Below are 19,860 nucleotides of genomic sequence, written 5' to 3'. Positions count from 1 at the left end.
TGACTTTGTGGAAATATTAAGAGTTTTCTTTTGGTGAAGTCTACAGGAAGTGGTTCTATACATGAAGACTTTGATTCTCACTTCAGGGATTCTGCTCAGATCTCTTGCTCTTGCTCCCAGTTACTGATTCTGTATTCACCAATCTTTTGGCCTGCAGCAGGGAGATTGAACAGAGGCAACACAGCAGATAATCTTCAGCTGGAGGTCGTATCCATCCAGAGTCTTCAGGTTGCAATTCTCTTACTTCTGCTTCAATCAGTATTAGAGCCACCACGTCAAACAATAGGATGTTCCTGGGTGATAAAAGCTTTCAACTGACCACTTGTTCAGAACCAATATGATCTCTATACTGACAGCAATGATGTCCCACAAAATATCAAACAGTCCACCAGAGTGCTTACCTACAATTCACTGTCTGGTCTGCTGTGGAGGAGCTCTCATTTTACGGTTCACTTACGGCGTCCAAGTTGCTGTGGCAACATGTACTTTTACATGCATGTTGTAGTTTAGGTTGACTGGCTGACAGGTAACAATAAGGGCACTGATAGTGTGTTAGTGATAGGAGAATGAATATTGTCATCCTGAGGGTGTACAGCAGATTTGTGCTTTACAGATGCAATACCACCTCCCAGCACAGTGCCTCATCAACTTCATAAATCGACTGGAGGACAGATTGCTGAAGTGAGAACCAGCAAATCCTTTTGAGTATTGGTATCTGTGGCTATGATGGCAGTAAACTGTGCTGGCATAACTTTAGTCTGAGGTTCCACTGCAACACTCCGGATGTTGGCTGGTTTCTGCTGGTGCTGAAATGGAAGCTGAGGCATTGGCCATCAGAAACGACATCAAGGTTGGGTCCAGAAGTATTCACGACAGGCTCCAAACTCTGTGCATAAGTCCTGTCTTGGTGCCAGACTACTCCATGCTGCTCAAAAATTACTATTCATTTACTAGCAGACCTGCTAACTTACTAAGAATTTCAATCAACTTTTTCCAGTACATCAGCTCATCAAAGGTCTCATCTGTTTGCCCGGTAGTAGAACTCACATGTGACCTCACCCTCCAGAGAACTGGTACGCCTTTCCTCCTGCCTGATTGCAGAGCACATGCCTGATCCATCACCATTTGCAGATCTGCCTCCTCGCTATCCTCTAAAATACACGCAGTGCCAGTATCTGATCTGGTGGTGGAGAGTGACAGATTGAATGTTTAATTACATATGTTCCTTCTTCCTCCATCACTTCACACTCTCATTATTGCCTGGCCAGGTGGCAGATCAAAGGTGAAAGGCACTAAATGAGATTGAAAAAGAGCAAAGGCAGGTATATAGAATTAGTTTGAGGTCATCCATGATCTCAGTAAATACCAGAAAAGGCTAAAGGGACTAAATGGCCTCCTCCTGTTACTTTGAGTAGGTTGCAATGAGTGGAGTGGGGATGAAGTAAAATGTATGCTTAATCCATTTAGGATTTGAAATTGTTTGGGTGATGAGAGGGACTTGGGATTTGAGAAGGAGCATTATGTATAAGGATTCCATTATTTTTAATCTTTTTAGCCCCACCGCTGACTGTGGTCTCAATCATGGCTGTTCTGAGAATGGGAACAACTATTTCTTTCTTGGGGTAAGGCCATAGAGCCATGTTTGATCCCTGATGGTCAGCTCCTGCTGCCTTCAGTTATGTTCTGTCTTCTGCAACAGCAAGGGAAATGCGTCAGTGATGTCAGGCAATGTGCTTGGATGATGTAGTTGTCATGGTGACTAGTTGGTAGTGTGCACAAGCTGTGAGATGTGGGTGTGCCTTTTGCATCAGTGCTAATTGAGGGTAAGATTAAGCACATAGAAATCTGGGAATTTATGAGGAGTAGAACATTCAACTCTCTGCTGCACTATTCAGTAAAATCATGGTTGATCTGGTTGTCATCTCAACATCACTTTGTCATTTGTCCTCCATGACCATGAGCTCTCTTACCAAAAATTTGTCTAACTCTGTCCTGAATAAACTAAATGATCCAGCCTCCGCTGGCTTTCTGGGCAAATAATTCTACATGCTAACAAATCTTTATGAGAAAATATTTCTCCTTATCTCAGTCTTAAATGGTAAACTGTGTCCCCAAGTTCTAGCTCTCCCAGAAGTGGAAACATCCTCCTGTGATCTATCCTACCAAATCCCATCAGGATCTTATACATTTTAAAGAGATCACCTCTTGTTCTTCCAAACTCCAATGGGTAGAGAGGCCCAACCTATTCAATCTTTTTTCATAAGGTAAGCCCCTCATCCTAATGGATACAAGTAAAACTGTTGAATTTTTAAGATAATTGGACCGAATTAAGGCCACTTTCACTTCTAATTTCCAGAGTTAACCAATTCAAATTGTTGTGCTAGAATTTGAAGTCATGCTCTCTATATTAATTGTCTAGTTGCAATTATTCAAGAGAATCACAGAAGAATCATAGAACACCTACAGTGCAGAAAGAGGTCAGAAGGAGTAGTGCAGTTTAAGAACATCATCCAAAGCAAACATATGAAGTTGTAGGAATTGTATAAGTAGTTGACAAAAACAGCTGGAAGGTGAAAGATTCCAAACTTGCAATCTCATAAACTAAGCTTGCAGTACCAAATAGGTCTTTCTGCAGCAGAGATAAAAGTTGAAAAAGCATTGTAGTTATTCAAAACTATGATTAGATGCTGTGATGTGATATGTTAATGTGTGTTATGTAAAGGGATGAGAATTGATAGATCTTTTACATAGAACATAGAACATTACAGCGCAGCACAGGCCCTTTGGCCCTCGATGTTGCATCGACCTGTGAACCAATCTAAAGCCCATCTAACCTATACTATTCCTATATCATCCATTTGTTTTACAATCCTGGATTTTTGTTATACTCTTGGGGTTTGTGATGCGGTACTTACCGTAAATTTCCTCACTCCTTGTAGACCCGAGAATTTTTGATAAGATATATCTGCCTTTACTTTGCCAGCATCAAGGTCACCTGTGTATATCTGTTTGATACCGGCATTGTTTATTAAAGGTACGCATTCATCACATGGACATTTGGTAACAAAAATCATTGTTTTCTCATCAACTTTAATATCCTGACATCTGCAAAAGAAACACATTGAACATCAAATAAATGGAGGTTGCACAGTAAATTGCCCATTCTTTGCCATGATAAATCATTAGACTATTGCTATCTATTGGCAAGGACATCCTTGGAGCTCAATAAAATTGTGAACGTCTGCATTCCCCACTGTGTGTTCCATTTATACACACCATGAGAAAACTTCAAAAGAAAACTCTTTTTTTCAAATTTTGCATCTGGATCACTTGGGTTTTGAATTACACTCGTTGGATAAAGTTGTTTGGCATCTTTATCGCAAAAATTATAATATCTTAACCTTTATATCATAATAAAATTAATAAAAAGATGTGTACGGTTAGGTGGATTAAGCCATGGTAAATGAATGGGATTACTTGGATAGAAAGAAGTCTCAACACCAGCTTAAAGTCCAACAGATTTATTTGTAGCAAACGCCACAAGGCTGTCCCTTCATTGTGTGTGTGGGAGCTCTGATCACCAACAGGGCACAAAGACACAAACTTGAATAATGATTAGAATGCGAGTCTTTACAGCTAATCAAGTCTTAAAGGTACAAGACAATGTGAGGGGAGAGAACATTAAGCATAGTTTAAAAGGATGTGTATTGTTTCCAGACAAGAAAGTTAGTGAGATGTTGCAAGTCTAGGCAGGCTGTGGGTGTCACAGAGAGTGTGACATGAACCCAAGATCCCAGTTGAGGCTGTCCTCATGTGCGCGGAACTTGGCTATCAGTCTCTGCTCAGCACTGTTGTGTATTGTGAAGGTCACATTGGAGAACGCTTACCCGAAGATCAGAGGCTGAATGCATTCTCTCCACTCACATTGTCTGTACCTTTAAGACTTGATTAGCTGTAAAGACTCTCATTTCAATCATTATTCATGTAAATTGAGTTTTGTGTCTTTATATGCCCTGTTTGTCATCAGAACTCCCACCCACCTGATGAAGGGACAGCCTATTCTGAAAGCTTGTGGCGTTTGCCACAAATAAACCTTTTGGACTTTAAGCTGGTGTTGTGACACTTCTTTCTGTTTTTACCTCAGGCCAACGCCAGCAGCTCCACATTGTTACTTGGATAGGGCTGAGGGGAGGACCTGGGTGGAATGGTCATTGGAGGGTTGGTGCTGACTCGATGAGCCAGATGGCCTCTTTCTCATTCTTAACACTACTTTAATGTGTTTTAGTCTTGGTCAATTCTTATTTGAGCTCACTGAAAATAGGTCAGGTTTACATTATGATGCAAATAGGTACAAACTGAGAGGATGCTTTCCATCAAATTACACATTTACCTGTCTCAGAAGTGTGTGCCTGTTATTTTACTAATCTTGTAAGACCGCATAGGAGTAGGTCAAATGGAAAATTCTGGAAACTCTCAGCAAGTTAGGCTCAGCATGGTCTGAAATGTTGACATTGGCCAGAATTTCCTAGCTGTTCATATCGGCAGGATTGTCCAGTCCCATCGATGGTGCACCTCTGCCAGGGGCTTTTTTGTCAGCAAAGGGTGCAATCAATTTTTAAAAATTCAGTCATGCATTCATGGGCATCGCTGGCTTGCCAGTATTTATTGCCCATCCCTAGTTGCCCTTGTTCAGAGAGCAGTTGAGTCAATGATTGTTATGGCTCTGGAGTCACATGTAAGCTAGATCAGGTAAGGACAGCAGATTTCCTTCCCTAAAGGACATTAGTGAACCATGGGTTTTTCCGACAATCAACAATGGTTTCAAAGTCATCAGTAGATCCTTAACTCCAGACATTTTTATTGAATTCAAATTCCACCAGCTGCCATGGCAGGGTTTGAACCCCAGAACATGAGTTGAGTTTCTGGATTAATAGTCTAGCGATAATACCACTAGGCCACTGCTTCCCCTAAACCTTGTTGACAATGACGGGACCAGAGATCTTGCTGCTGTGAAACACATGGCAGTTTATGTTTTTTCATAGATATAGTGTTTGTCTTGTTGAGGATTTCTGGCATTTTCAGCTTTTATTTCATGTTTTCAGTTTTACAGAAACATAATTTTGATGGAAACCTTCTGGAGATTTCCTGCATAATTGTTGAAATATTACTTTTTTAAAATTAGTCTATAGAATGTGAACAGTACTAGCAAGGCCAGCATTTCTTGCCTATCCCCAGTTTTCCTTCAGGAGGTGGTGGTGATTGACATTTTTGAACCATTTCAGTCCACATGGTATAGATGCTACCTTTCAGATGAGACATTAATGGAGGCCCCATCTGTTCTTTCAAGGTGGGTGCAAAAAGTTCCACAACACTATTCTGAAGACAAGCAGGAAATTTCCTCTGCAATCCTGGCTGATATTTATTCCTCAACCAACATCACCAATAATAGATTATCTGATTTGTCATTTCCTTTTGTGGAATCTTGCTGTGGCCAGATTGGCTGCTGTGTTTGCTTTGTTACCCTGAGATTATGGAATGAGCCATAGAAAAATGAATCTTTCCTTCTTTCAAGTTTAGGCAATTTCAGAATGTGGATGCCAGTAAAATAAATTGTTCCAAAGTGTTGAGATACCTACCGGAAGGTTAAGGCATTCTGCTCAGCGTGTACAATATACCGAAACTTCCTGGCTTCTCTGTCCTTCTGCTGCTTCTCATCCATCTGAGGGTAGTCTGCATACTCAGACCCCATTGGGTAGGCATTATAACCACATCCAATAAAATACCTAGCTCCTGTTCCATCACAATTACTCTGTAAATAAACAGAGATTGATTATTTTGAGAATTATAGAAATGACAACATCCATCAGGATGTATGCTGGCTGTGCTTGATTTGAAGTTCATGCCAAAACTCTGATTGAATTCAGGCAATGTCCTCACTGAGATATAAATCTATGGCACTTGGCTTCATGATCCATTTTGCTTTAAAGCATGTTAAAATCAATCAGCTGGCAACGGATGGAACAGTTCATAATGTTCCTTTCCCAGACAGTTTCATGGTGAGGCATTTAGTCTCTTGTACCATGGGTACTCTAAAATACTTTTCAGATAAAATCAAACAGACTGAAAGAATATGATCACTGTGAAATGTAACATTAGGGCAAGAATAACTTCACACATGGTTATAGAGAAAACACATGGTGAGGTGACACCATAGAGATGGTCAACCTGAATAAATATAACCCAATAAGTGACTCAACCATAAACCATCAAATCAAAAGGAATTAAGCAGTCAGATATTAAAGGCCATATTCTTTCCTCTGTGTATATGGCTGGTGAAAATAAATGAGTCAACAGTTAAGCAAAACCTCAAGAAAGTAATTCAACTTTTGCATTCTAACTAAAATACATTTGCGAAAAGCACGAGTGCACACAGACCCATTAATGCAAATATGTAGAATATGGTTGTTATCATAGATTTTGGGCATATGGGAGACACATGGGTGGTGAGGCTAGTTCAAATTGGTCAGGTGTCATGCAACAGGAAAGGATGGATGGATGGAAGTTTGCAGAAAACAAATCTTTAAAGTACCACTTGGGTTATAATTTGTTTTGAGTAGGAAACTGCATTTTAAAACATTCATATCCTGTACAAATATAAAAAAGTATAAGTATTGGTTAATTCTAAAGTTGATCACACATTATCCATCATTGTAACCTGGAAAATTTAATCTGTTGCACTATTTGATGATGATCAGAGAATTTCTCCTTGGTGACTTGGCCAATACTTATGCTGCAAACCAACATCACAAAAAACAGATAATCTCATCTTTATCACAATACACTTTCTGGGACTTCAGTGTGTGCAACTTATTACCCATTTCCTACAACTGACTACTTCATTGATGCAAAGCACTTTGTCTTCTTTCTTTTGCCCCACAAACTCCCTCAAAGTGTTACCCAACCCTCAACTGAAAAAAAATGGATGATATCATATGCTTTTGCTGCTTCCTTCATTAATTGGGAAGAAATATTTTATCTGCATTTTTTGGGCCACAACATAAATTCCTATACGCTGATAATTATTTTAAACTATAAGATCATCATGGTGGCACAGTGGTTAGAGCACTCCTGCCTCACTGTACCAGGGACCTAGGTTCGATTCCCAGCTTGGGTCACTGTCTGTGTGGAGTTTGCACGTTCTCCCTGCGTCTGCGTAGGTTTCCTCCAAGTGCTCCAGTTTCCTCCCACACTCCAAAGTTATGCAGGTTAGGTGAATTGGCCATGCTAACATCTCCCTCAGTGCATCTGAATAGGCGCCGGGGTTGTGGCGACTAGGGGGTTTTCACAGTAACTTCATTACAGTGTGAATCTAAGCCTACTTGTAACTAATAAATAAACTTTAACTTCAACTTTAATTAAATGGCTGAGTTTATACTGAGCCACACGAGATTTATATGGATGGAAATCTTTCCAGGCACAATTTTCAGTGGATGATATTATCAAATTTGCACTATTTTAACAAAGCCACAAACCCCTTTTCTCCCTAGTTGGTGCTCATGTAAAAAGAGGGTTGAGGGGTGGGAAGGTGCAGGTGAAAAACATACTACAATTAGTTGAAAGAAGGGAAAGCAAAACTCAAAGTTGCCATGATTTTCTGCCTAAAGTTGCTCGTTATTAAGTGCAGAATTAATCAACACCCTGCACACTTGAATACTTTGCTTTCACTGCTTAGACTTTCCCACACAGCAATAGCCATCAAGTGAAATAGTGATCTTGGTTGTCATGTCACAACCAAGCAAAGAGCCAAATGGCTTCAGCAGAAAACTGGTAGAATTTATCTTTCAAAAAATATAATGAAAGAAAACTAAAAAAAAACTTACCGACTTTCCTTCCGCCCAGATCACTGCCCCAACACCAATTTTTTGATCCTCTGAAATACATTAATGCAGGATGTTATTTAATGCAAAATAGCTATTTGAATATTTCAACCCACTATCATGATTCAGCCAAAGGAATTCTTGCCTACTGCAGGTATGTATTTGTTTTAAAAGTCAAATATAAAAGAAAACATGAAGTTTACTTGAACTATGTGCAAATTGGCAGAGTAAGAAAATGTGGCTGAAAGACTGATGTGGAAGAAGTGGGTGTCAGTTCATGGGACATTGGCATAAATACTGCAGAAAGTGTGGGCTATATCATTGAGACGGCTTACATCTGATCAATATTGAGACCAGTGTTCCTGCGGATCCTCTAACTAGGGAAGTCAGGAGGGTTTTAAACTAGAGTGGGGGTCAGTTCAGTTGTTTGGAAAATTGAGAAGTTAATGGTAGGAGTTTACATTAGTGGTCAGTCTGAATGTCAACAGCAAATGACAGGATATATGAACAGGAATATCTAAACTTCAGGTAGGGACAGGATAGCATGGGGGAACTTGACTATCAGTGTGACAGGCTGGGGCAGGAAACGTACACAAAAATATGCAAAACAGAAACTCTAGCGTAGTAAACAACAGTAAAAAATAAATCAAAGTTCAATGTACTTTATCTTAATGCATGAAGCATCATACATGGGATGGCACAGTGGCACAGTGGTTAGCACTAACAACTCACAGCACCAGGAACTCAGATTCGATTCCCAGCTTGGGTCACTGTCTGTGTGGAGTTTGCACATTCTCCCTGTGTCTGTGTGGGTTTTCTTCAGTTTCCTCCCACATTCCAAAGATGTGTGGGTTAGTGGATTGGCCATGCTAAATTGTCCCACAGTGTCAGGGTGACTAGCTAGGGTAAATACATAAAGTTGCTGGGATAGGGCCTGAGTGGGATTGTGGTCAGTGTGGACTTGATGGACCGAATAGCCTCCTTCTGCACTGTAGGATTCTAGTTGCAACAAGTTGATAAGTTGCTAGCACAGATTGCAACATACAAGTACGATGCATAAGCTATTACAGAGACATGGGCCGCGATTCGCCTATCGCGACCCGCAACTTTTCTGGCATTTAGGGTGTAATTTATAGTTTATAATCAAATACAATTTTTCTGTTCATTTATGTCTAACCTAGATTAATCCCAGGGTTTTTGAGCAGAAACCTTTACTTAAGATAGCATTTAGTGTTGCTATGCTTGACTTATATATATATATGGCCTTGTTTTGGGATTTACCGATGCAGTAAGAAGTCTCACAACACCAGGTTAAATGCCAGCATCTCCACATCATTTGTGAATGCACCAGGAATGCATGTGCATCTCCCAGAGCTGGCAAACAGTTGCTATTCAGACCACACTGGAAACTAGCGGGGAAGGCAGGTAAAGTAATTTGAATTTTTAAAAATGTGTTAAATGTCATTTAAATCTAATTATCAGGAACTTACTGGTCCCGATTGAATCTCCCATCCCGCCAGGGGTACTTCATTCCAGCAGGGTTTAGACTAGCTCCCCACGTTCGGGGAACTAGCGGGAGACCCTGCCAGAATGAAGGGAGGGGGCAATCGGGACCCCAGGAGGTCAGGTGACAGGGGGCGATGCTCCCTGGGCATGGGCACCCTGGCAGTGCCAGGCTGTGGCTCCTGGCACTGTCCAAGGGGCAAAGTACCCATGCCCAGGGGGAGCCTTGACACTGCCCATTAGGCATTGGGCAGTGCCAAGGGGGGGGGGGGGGGGGCAGGGCTTATAACGGCAATTGGTGGGGGGGTCCTGCTGCCACTCTGCAGAAAGGATCGATCTGGGATGGAGGGAGGGCAGTGATTGGGACAGGCTGGAGATGGTCAGTCTGCCGGAAGGGTGGAGGGCCTGTCTCCCGGGCAGGGAGGGGGTTTCCTGACCCTGGATGGGGGACCCCAGGAGGGGGGGTGTCTGCCAGGATTAGGGGAGTGGGTGAGATGTACATTGGGGCACTCCAAGGCGGGCAGGATCAGGGCTGGTCCAGGAATTGTTGGGTGGCTGTGAGGAAGGCTGGAGGGGCAACACTGCAGGAGTCCCGGGCTCAATCACTGGCCAGCAAACAGGGAGACTGACAGCAGTTTGGGACCACTGCACATGCGCAGAGTTCCAGGATTATCAGACTCCGGCATGAATAGTTCCCGCCCCTCCTGGATTTTTAATGATATTCACAATTGGGACTTCTGCAGTGTACTGAGTGGGGATATCCATGTGAGAAGCTGAACTCTTGGAACTGTTGAGATCTGGAACAGTTTTCCCATCAATTCAGCGTTTTTGGGAGAATCACAGCCATGGTTGCAGGGTGACCAGGGTGCTCAACATTCCAAGGTATACAATGTTCCAAAAGAATGGGCCAAAGGGAAAAGGAAGTGGGTAGTGCTGTTAATCGAGGAAGGTTTCAGAGCAGTGCTGAGTTGTGATAATGATATAGAATTAGGTGGGTTGAAATTGTGAATAGCAGGGGAAAGAAACAAGGTTGGGAATAGTCTATCAACCCTCAAAATGTGGCCTCTCAAAGTCAGTGTATAAATGTGGAAACATCTGGAGCATGTTTGAAGGGAACTGCAATTTATCATGGGAGATTTTAATCTGCATATTGATTGAACAAATCAAACCAGCAAGGGTAGCATAGAAGAAGCATTTTTGGAGTGCGTCAGTGATTGTTTTTAAGAGCAGTATGTTGTGGAACTTACCCAGGAACCAGCTATTTTAAATTTGGTTTTGTGAATGAAGAAGGATTAATAAGGGATCTTGTGGTTAAGGATCATGATCGCATTGAACGGCAAGGCATGCTTGAAGGCTTGAACCCACTCCTACTTCTATATTTTGTATGTACAATTCAAAATAAAATCAATTGCTGGAAAACCTCTGCAGGTCCGAGGTGTGGAGAGGGAAACAGAGTTAACACTTCGAATCCAATATGATTTTTTTTTCAGGATTGGAGAGTCTATAATTTAAAATCTTGAATACAGCACATCAAATTGAAGGTAGTGAGAGGGGTGTATATTAGTCGTGTCTGATGCAAAAAAAACTGTCAAGCGTTAGAGACTTCCCAGATGAAGAATCTCACCCTATCAAAGATATCTCAGCTAATCAATTTAAAAGCTCCAATTTGAACGAACCACAATTTTTTTCAGTGATTCTAGCAATTATCTGGATTGTATTATTGTATAAACCACCACAATTTGTATTTACAGACTGTCTTTCATAAGGAAAAACATCATAGAAGTATAACCAAATAATAACAAAACAACAAAGGAAGAATGTGAGAATGGATATTATTTTTTATATATTTCTGTAGAGTATTGTGTTATTCTGTAAAGGAGGCTGTGCATTTATATGATTTACCGAAGATGGAAAAAGATTAATGGAGACCTCTTGTCTGGAATAGGAAAACGAACTAAAGCTTCTAGAAGCTTACGTTTGTAAAGAGACTTTCCTGGTCAAATGGTTTATAAGTAAGCAGGCTAGGTTTAGAAATTTGTATTAGGAGATGCCTAGGGATCTGTAGTTTTCAGCTGTTAAACTTCAAAAGGGAGTAAAAGGCCTTTTATAGCTTGCAAAGATTTTATAAGTGAGCAAGGGGCAAAAGTTTCATAAACAAGGGAAGTAAAGTTTTGTTTGACCCAAAACGGTGGGGGGGGGGGGGGGGGGCATAGAAAAACATTGAACTTTTCCAAAATATAAAAATCTTTAAAGAAGTGCTGAGGACAATGGAATTATAGATGAAGGGTAAAATGGATATTCAAGGAAATATGTTAAGAGTTTGTGAGTTGGCTAAGAGAGGAAGACCTGCTAAAATTAGCTCTGGGCTGAGGGAAGATACAGTTTGAATCAACTATCCAGTCAAGCCAGAAAAGTTAAGGCTACAAATAGCAGTCTTGTGCTAAAGTCTTGGATTTCCACAGCAGAGCGAAAGTGAATTTGAATGGGTGCGTGGTTTGCCTTATTAAAGCGACAGCAGTCTTGCCTTGAGATAATATTACTGGATTTGTATTGTTAAACATCTATAAGGAAGTGTTGAGTGGAGTTTACTTGTGGGTTTGACCAAGTAGGGAGTCACAGAGCTTTACAGCATGGAAATAGGCCCTTCGGCCCAATTTGTCTCTAGTGCCCAGTTTTTACCATTAAGCTAGTCCCAATTGCCCATGTTTGGCCCATATCCCTTCATACAAATTTCACTGTCTAAATGCTTCTTAAAAGACAAAATTGTACCCGTCTCTACTACTACCTCTGGCAGTTTGTTCCCAACACTAACAAACACCCTTTGAGCCACCTCCCTGAAATATTTGCCCCTGTGGACTCTTTTGTATATTTCCCCTCTCACTTTAAACTTATGCCCTCTAGTTCTAGACTCCCCAGCCTTTGGGAAAAGATGTTGATTATCTACCTGATCTAGGTCCCTCATTAGTTTATATAAGGTCACCCCTAAGCCTCCTAAGAGTTTTTTTGGGGGAATGTTTTGTGAGTTTAAGAGTTTAACTGAGCTTAAGTGTTCTTTTCTTCTTGTTAATACATCCTTTACTTTTAATTACTGGGCTTGTTGCTGAGGTTAGTTTTCTTCTCGTTTTAGAATACAAAAAAAAGTATGGCCCAGTAAGCTAAGTTTCCCACTGGGATTTTGTTTACTCTGCAATTTACAGCAGCTGCTGTCATAACAAGAGATAGTAGGAAAAGTTCACCAATCTCTTGTTCAAAGAAGTTGCTTTTATGGAGGGCCTTGAAAGGAGCCTAGAGATGATATAGGCATGGTTGAGAGTTTCAGCACATGTACTGAGGCAGGACAGAGGAAAACAATATTTCCTATGTAGAATGTGGTCTTTAATTTGGTGAGGGTATGGGATCAGTAAGTGAACTCAGGGTTGAATGGGCGTAAATGGTACAAACTACCTGGTCAGCCTTGAGATACTGCCTCAGGAGGGGAAATGGAATCTGCAACAAGGGTATTGAGCTTGTGGTGTAGGCCGAAGATAACATCTTTGTAGCCTTCCAAACATTTTACTGGGATAAACTGTGACTCAACTGAACTGACACTGGAATTTACACAAGCAGTCTCTGGAGGCAGTGGAGAGATTGAGAGTGTTAATGGAGAAGACAACCCGAATGTATTAGCATACATGTGGAGATCTATGCATGTCAGGGTATAATTTAAAATACCAGAAATCAACTAAAAAAACAATCTGCAGAATGAGACATTTCACGTTTGATAATCCCGCAGAAACTTAGCTTTCACTCTTATGAATTGGCACGGTATTCTGATTCACTTTCAAGAGTTGGAAATGTTATCTGAAGTTTGGATACACAGAATATATCCAGCACCTGTGGACAAATACATTGTGAAGGTTTTAGTATTCACCTTACTCTTTGAAACTACAATCTCCAGAATGCAACCGCCATGTCACCACAATCAGGCAGAAAATGTACAGGTGGTTGGGTGAGGGTATATTGACCAGGAAAGACAGGGTTTTATCATAGAATCCCAACTGTATAGAAATAGACTACTTGGCCCATCAGTTGTGCACCAATTCTCTGACAGGGCACCTTACCCATAAGGTGCCACAGTGGTTAGCATTGCTGCCTCACAATGCCATGAACTGGGGTTTGAATCCTGCTTAGGTCACTGTCTGTGAGGAGTCTGCACATTCTCCCCATGTCTGCGTGGGTTTCTTCTTGGTGCTCCGGTTTCCTCCCACAGTCCAAACGATGTGCTGGTTAGGTGCACTGGCCATGCTAAATTCCTTCTCAATGTACCCGAACAGGCGCCTGAGTGTGGTAACTAGAGGATTTTTACAGTAACTGCATTGCAGTGTTAATGTAAGCCTACGTGTGAAAATAATAAATAAACTTTAAACTTACCCAGGCCTTATTCCCGTAACCCCACATATTTACCCCACTAATCCTCCTAACCCACACATCTTGGGACTCAGTTGAAGCAAGAACAGACAGATAATCTCAAAGAAAACATTTCAATGGTTTATGTAAAAATTATTCAATTTCAAATATATTTTTGATGCTATTTTAGGCAAAGGTGCTTCCATGTTACTGAGGGGGGACTGGAGGTTACGCTGGGGTCTGAGGAGATCTTTATAGGGCACCTGAATAGATGTTAATTGCTGGACGACAAAATTGTGTTGGACAGAATTCTAGGTAGCTGTTTTCCTCCCATTATAAAGTTACACATGGCGCTTGACAGTGTGGTTATTTTTTCTTGCTATGAGCCCAAATATTACCAACTTTATTGAATAAAATTTCATAATCTTTCATGGGCAAATTGTTGTGAAATTCAAATGCATAATCTCTTGCATTATTTGTCCAACCACACAATCACCAGTACAACACAGATCTTTGAAATTTACCATAATTTCACAATTGTCATAATACACAATGGCAGTTTGCTATCATGGCAGTGGGGCAAACTTGTTGAAGCCGTAAGTGACAAGTTAAAAACACAGTATGTTATTGATACTGAAAGATACAGATTTGAGATATAACAGTTAATAGTATTAGCTTGAAAACAACTCATCAAATAATTATATTCTTCCTTTGCCAAAATTTAATTTATATACAATTTATTTTGCTAGATCACCAAAGCATTTGAAGTGTAATGACTTATTTGATGCCTCCTTCTCCAGAATTATTCTCTCCATTCTTCAAAGATATTTCCCCCTTCAGCTTTGCCGCTCACAATGGAGTTAAGGTTCCTGCAGTTGCGATAGCAGTACCCAGTGATAATGTCTAGGACTTCCAATCTGTTCAGCATGGCCTGGGTTTGACTTTGGTTGCAATCTTTGAGCTCAAAGCAACTCAAACACTCCCATCCAGCCCTAATGAAAAAATTAGTTCCCCTTCAGTGACAAAGACAAACCTCCTAAACAGCATTTTACCGCATAAATGTTACTTTACAGTTCAAACTGTATAATTGCCAAAAATAAGTGCTCATTTTTGATTTTCTTGCCTCATGCTACTCACGTCTCTGGATTATTTGTACATTTCCAACTGATTGGATACTGAATTATACAGGAGATGGGTGAAAATTATAATTCCCATACATATTTCTCCCATTTACAGAATTTAAGAGCTAGATCTTTCAATTACTGGATCCTTTCCTATCTGGTTGACATGCAACGCAAGTTATTGCAATGCAGTCTAGGGACCTGTAGATTCACAAAGGGGAATGGACAATGCCTGTTTTATTTTCTGCCTGTTTGCCAGCTTCTCTGAGAATTACAATTCCACAGGATACCAATAAAAACAAACTTTAATAAAACATTCAAATACAGAATTTATTACTTTGCATTTCAAATGCAGAATTCAAGCTTGGGGAACCAAGCAGAACCCCAGCACCAGGTATCCAGGCGGAAAACAGAGGGTGAGGAGTGGAAGAGAGAAAGAGAGGGCAGAAGTGGACTGGGAGAAGAAAGACAGGGAGGGAGTTAAAAGGATCGGAAATGAGAAGGTCAGAGGTGGGAAAAGTGATAAAGGGAAAAAAGAGAGGAAGAAAAGGTGGGAGAAGAAAGTGCTGATGAAACCAAATGAAACCAATGCTTGATAGAACAGACGCAGCACGGTTTCATTAAAGGGAAGTCGTGTCTGACAAATTTACTGGAGTTCTATGAGGATGTGTCTAGGGCGGTGGATAGAGGAGAGCCGGTGGATGTGGTCTTTCTAGATTTTCAGAAGGCGTTTGACAAAGTACCTCACAAGAGGTTATTGCAAAAGGTCGAGGGACATGGAGTTGGGGGTAGGGTGTTAGCGTGGATAGAGGATTGGTTGTCAAATAGGAGGCAGAGAGTGGGGGTCAACGGGTGCTATTCGGATTGGCGGATGGTGACTAGTGGAGTGCCCCAGGGGTCGGTGCTGGGGCCTCAGCTTTTTACCATTTATATAGATGATCTGGAGGAGGGAACCGAGTGTAGGGTGTCAAAATTTGCTGATGACACCAAGATTGGGGGAACGGCAAATTGTGCGGAGGGTGTGGAGAGTCTGCAGAAGGATCTAGATAGGCTGGGCGAATGGGCCAGGAAATGGCAAATGGAATTTAATGTTGGCAAGTGTGAGGTGGTCCACTTTGGTAGGAAGAATGGTAGGAAGGACTATTACTTACGGGGCGAAAAACTGCAGCAGGCGACGGAGCAGAGGGACCTCAGGGTCCTTGTGCATGAGTCGCAAAAACCCAGCTTGCAGGTGCAGCAGGCGGTCAGGAAGGCGAATGGGATGCTGGCCTTCATAGCGAGGGGGATTGAATATAAAAGTAGGGAGGTCTTGCTGCAGCTGTATAGGGCATTGGTGAGGCTGCAGCTGGAGTACTGTGTGCAGTTTTGGGCGCCGCACCTGCGCAAAGATATTTTGGCCTTGGAGGGAGTGCAGAGGAGGTTTACTAGGCTGATACCGGAGTTGAGGGGGTTGAGCTATGAGGAGAGGCTGAATAAACTGGGCTTGTACTCGTTAGAGTTTAGAAGAATGAGGGGAGATCTCATTGAGACGTATAAGATGATGAATGGGATGGATAGGATAGAGGTGGAGAGACTCTTCCCGCTCAAAAAAGACAGTAGGACTAGGGGGCACAGCCTCAAGATAAAAGGGGGGCAGTTTAGAACGGAGTTGAGGAGGAACTTCTTCACTTAAAGGGTGGTGAATCTCTGGAATTCTCTGCCCGTTGAAGTGGTGGAGGCTGCCTCGCTAAATATTTTTAAGACGCGGGTTGATGGGTTTTTGATGAGAGAGGGGATTAAGGGTTATGGGGAGAAAGCGGGAAAGTGGAACTGAGCAGCGACAGATCAGCCATGATCTTATTGAATGGCGGGGCAGGCTCGAAGGGCTAGATGGCTACTCCTGCTCCTATTTCTTATGTTCTTATGTTCTTAAATTCAGATGGGGGTGGGTAGGTAAACTGAGATATAGAAAAGCTCATCTGAAGGATAAAGACAGCCAACAGAGTGTGGTGCTATGATGAGAAATGCTGAGGACGGTAGCGTTGGGGGTGGGACGGGAAACAGATCACAACATTGCTCTATGAAAGGCAGAAGGCCTGGTCAGTTTCAAACGCGCAGGAAAGAATCTGGAGATATATCTATTCTTGCTCCCTGGGATGAATAGTTTTATAAGGGTCAGAAAATTTGGGAACAAAGGCATCAGATAGTGATTGCCACCCTGTGAGGACAGAATTTACCAGCATAAATGTTGTTCTTCTATTTTACCATTCACAATTATAAATATTAAAAAGAAAACAAAAAGACTTGCATGCATATCATGCCTTTGATGACCTCAGAACATGTTCAGGGGATATAGCACAAAATCTAGGTTGATACTTCAATGCTGTAATCATAGAATCCTACAGTGCACGAGGCAGCTATTCAGGCCATCGAGTCAACACCAACTACAATCCCAGGCCCTTTCCCCCTTACCTCACATACTTACCCTGCTAGTCTCCCTGACAAGGGTCAATTTAGCATAGCCAATCAACCTAACCCACAAATCTTTGGACTGTGGGAGGAAATCAGAGTACCTGGAGGAAATCCATGCAGACACCAACGAGCTGTCCTGGTAGTACAGGACTACTGTTTGTCTGAAACATCAAACTAAGGCTACCCTCTCAGGTTGACTCAAAAGATATGATGGTATTATTTCGAAGAAAAGAAGGGGAATTCTCTCAGAAGCTCGACCAATATTTATTTCTTGGCCAACATCACTAAACAGAATATCTGATCATTGTCACATTGCGATTAATGGAAATTTATTGTGCACAAAATCACTGCTGCGTTTTCTGCACTGGATTCAATTTGAAACTACACCATTGGCTCTTTGAGATGTCCTGGCATTGTATATGATGGTTCTTAAATGCAAGTTAAAGTTTATTTATTTATTAGCCACAAGTAGACTTATGTTAACACTGCAATGAAGTTACTGTGAAAATCCCCTCGTCACCACACTTCGGCGCCTGTTTGGCTACACTAAGGGAGAATTTAGCATGGCCAACTCATCTAACCTGCACATCTTTGGACTGTGGAAGGAAACCAGAGCACCTGGAGGAAATCCACACAGACACAGTGAGAATGTGCAAACTTCACACAGAAAGTGACCCAAGCTGGGAATCAAATCCGGGTCCCTGGCACTGTGAGGCAGCAGTGCTAACCACTGTACCACCATGCCACCTTAGTTAGTTAATGTTAAAGATGACACTCTAGAATCATACATCTGTAAAAGACCAAACTGATCCTCTCACCTGTCCGATATGCCAATAACCTGGCTTGAACCATGCAGTGTCTTGCAAAGTCTTGGAATTCATTGTTTGTGTGCTCGTCACATGCTCTGTCTGAATCACAATAAAATCTGAATTTCTCATATTTTGGAACACTACAGTCGATGGTTGCTAATAAAAAGACAAGGTCTTCCATTTTATGCCTCAAGTTAGTGAAGTGAACATCGTCACAAACATTTTCTAAGCCAACCGTTTTCAAAATTTCTTTGTGCGCCTCGCTGTTGGGAATCAAGAACAATTTCTCAAATTCCTGCAATCGATTTCTTCTGCACTTGGTAAAAAAGTCCTCAAGTTTAAAATCTGGGTCCAAGTCGACTATGCTTTGCAAAAACTCACACTTTTTTGAAGTTTCTTCGACAAACTGAAGCATGTTGTAAGCCAGAGGCTGAAGCAAGGTACAGACACGGGCGCGACTATTGGATTTGAGTCTTTCCACAGCTTTAGCGTCTAACTTTGCATCTGAGCAGCAATCATTCAGTAGCTTGTCCTCAGCTAGACTTATCTCAGGATCACCAGGCCAGTATGATATTCGATTGACTCCAGCTAGAATCAAATTGTTTAGAAAAAAATGAAGAATAGAAATAAAAGCCAACATTTGTTTGATTGCAATTATGCAATTTTATTTAATGGAATCACAATACAGAAGGAAATCATTCAACACATAGTGCCTATAGTGTCTTTTATCCAATTAGTCTCAATCCTCTGCTCTTCAACCATAACCCTGCAAACTATTCCTGTTCAAATATACATCCAATAACCAATTTTGAAAGTTCATATTCACTCATTTTTGCTTCCAAAATGCATCACTTCAAATTTCTCTGCATTAAATTTTATCTGCCGTTGGACTGCCCATTTCATCAGTCTATCTTCTCCTAAAATCTGTAACTATACTCCTCATTGTTGACTAGATTTCCAAGGTTTGTGTCCTCTGAAATTTTGAAATTATGCCCCATACAGGTTGTTACTACATAGGTAGAGTTGCCATAGTCCCAGATGACCATAGGCTGCTCTCCCATTTGGGAGGGGAGAAGCTGGTGATTTTAGTCTGAGGGTCACTGCATCTAGGGACAAGATTGAGAAGGTGGGGCTTTCAGGAATGACTTCAGCCAGTATGGGAATTGAACCTGCACTGTTGACGCCATGCTGCATCATGAACCAGCTGTCCAGCCAACTGAGCTAACCAACTCTCCTAACCTCTGTGAAACAACACTCGATATTTTCCCCCGTCCAAAAACAGCTGTTCACCATTACTCTTTGCTTTTTGTCTCTTAGCCAATTTCACGTCCACACTGCCATTGACCCAGGATGCCCACAAGGGTGCAATTTTGTTAATAATTCTATTATGTGATATTATGTGTTATTAAATATTTCTTTGAACTTACTTACCATTCAAGACCATCTTTAAACAGGTTGAGCACGGTTTCCTTGAGAAATAGAGATCACAATCTTTCATCCTGGACCCATGTTTGACAACAGCAATTTGGCCTGCATGCAGCTCCATGCTCGAACAGTGTAGGCCAATAATCTTTGAACTGTGCACAACAACTAGGCCATTTCTTCGCCTCTAAAATTGGAAAACATTCAGTATACAGGAAATAAAACCAGAAATTACTGCAAATAAAACGCCCGACTTGAAAGGTCTAAAACAATTAATAGCTAGGACTTGAC

At 41.4% G+C, this 19,860-nt stretch overlaps 1 protein-coding gene across 1 annotated transcript in view; it reads right to left on the bottom strand.

The window, feature by feature from the left end:
- The window catches only part of cdadc1 (cytidine and dCMP deaminase domain containing 1), a 48,182-nt gene that overhangs the window by 7,700 nt on the left and 20,622 nt on the right, over positions 1-19,860 (bottom strand). The window contains exons 3-7 of the mRNA XM_080204238.1: positions 19,579-19,756; positions 18,157-18,735; positions 7,881-7,930; positions 5,637-5,809; positions 2,916-3,105 (exon numbers count right to left, since the gene is read on the bottom strand). Of these exons, the coding sequence (XP_080060364.1) occupies positions 2,916-3,105; positions 5,637-5,809; positions 7,881-7,930; positions 18,157-18,735; positions 19,579-19,756 (1,170 nt within the window). The remainder of the gene's footprint in view (positions 1-2,915; positions 3,106-5,636; positions 5,810-7,880; positions 7,931-18,156; positions 18,736-19,578; positions 19,757-19,860) is intronic.

Source organism: Carcharhinus amblyrhynchos, chromosome 15, assembly GCF_965287045.1.
Source record: "Carcharhinus amblyrhynchos chromosome 15, sCarAmb.v2.hapA, whole genome shotgun sequence".
Classification (NCBI taxonomy): Eukaryota; Metazoa; Chordata; class Chondrichthyes; order Carcharhiniformes; family Carcharhinidae; genus Carcharhinus; species Carcharhinus amblyrhynchos.
The sequence above is the reverse complement of the archived record's forward strand: the minus strand, read 5'-3'. Positions and strand labels throughout refer to the sequence as shown.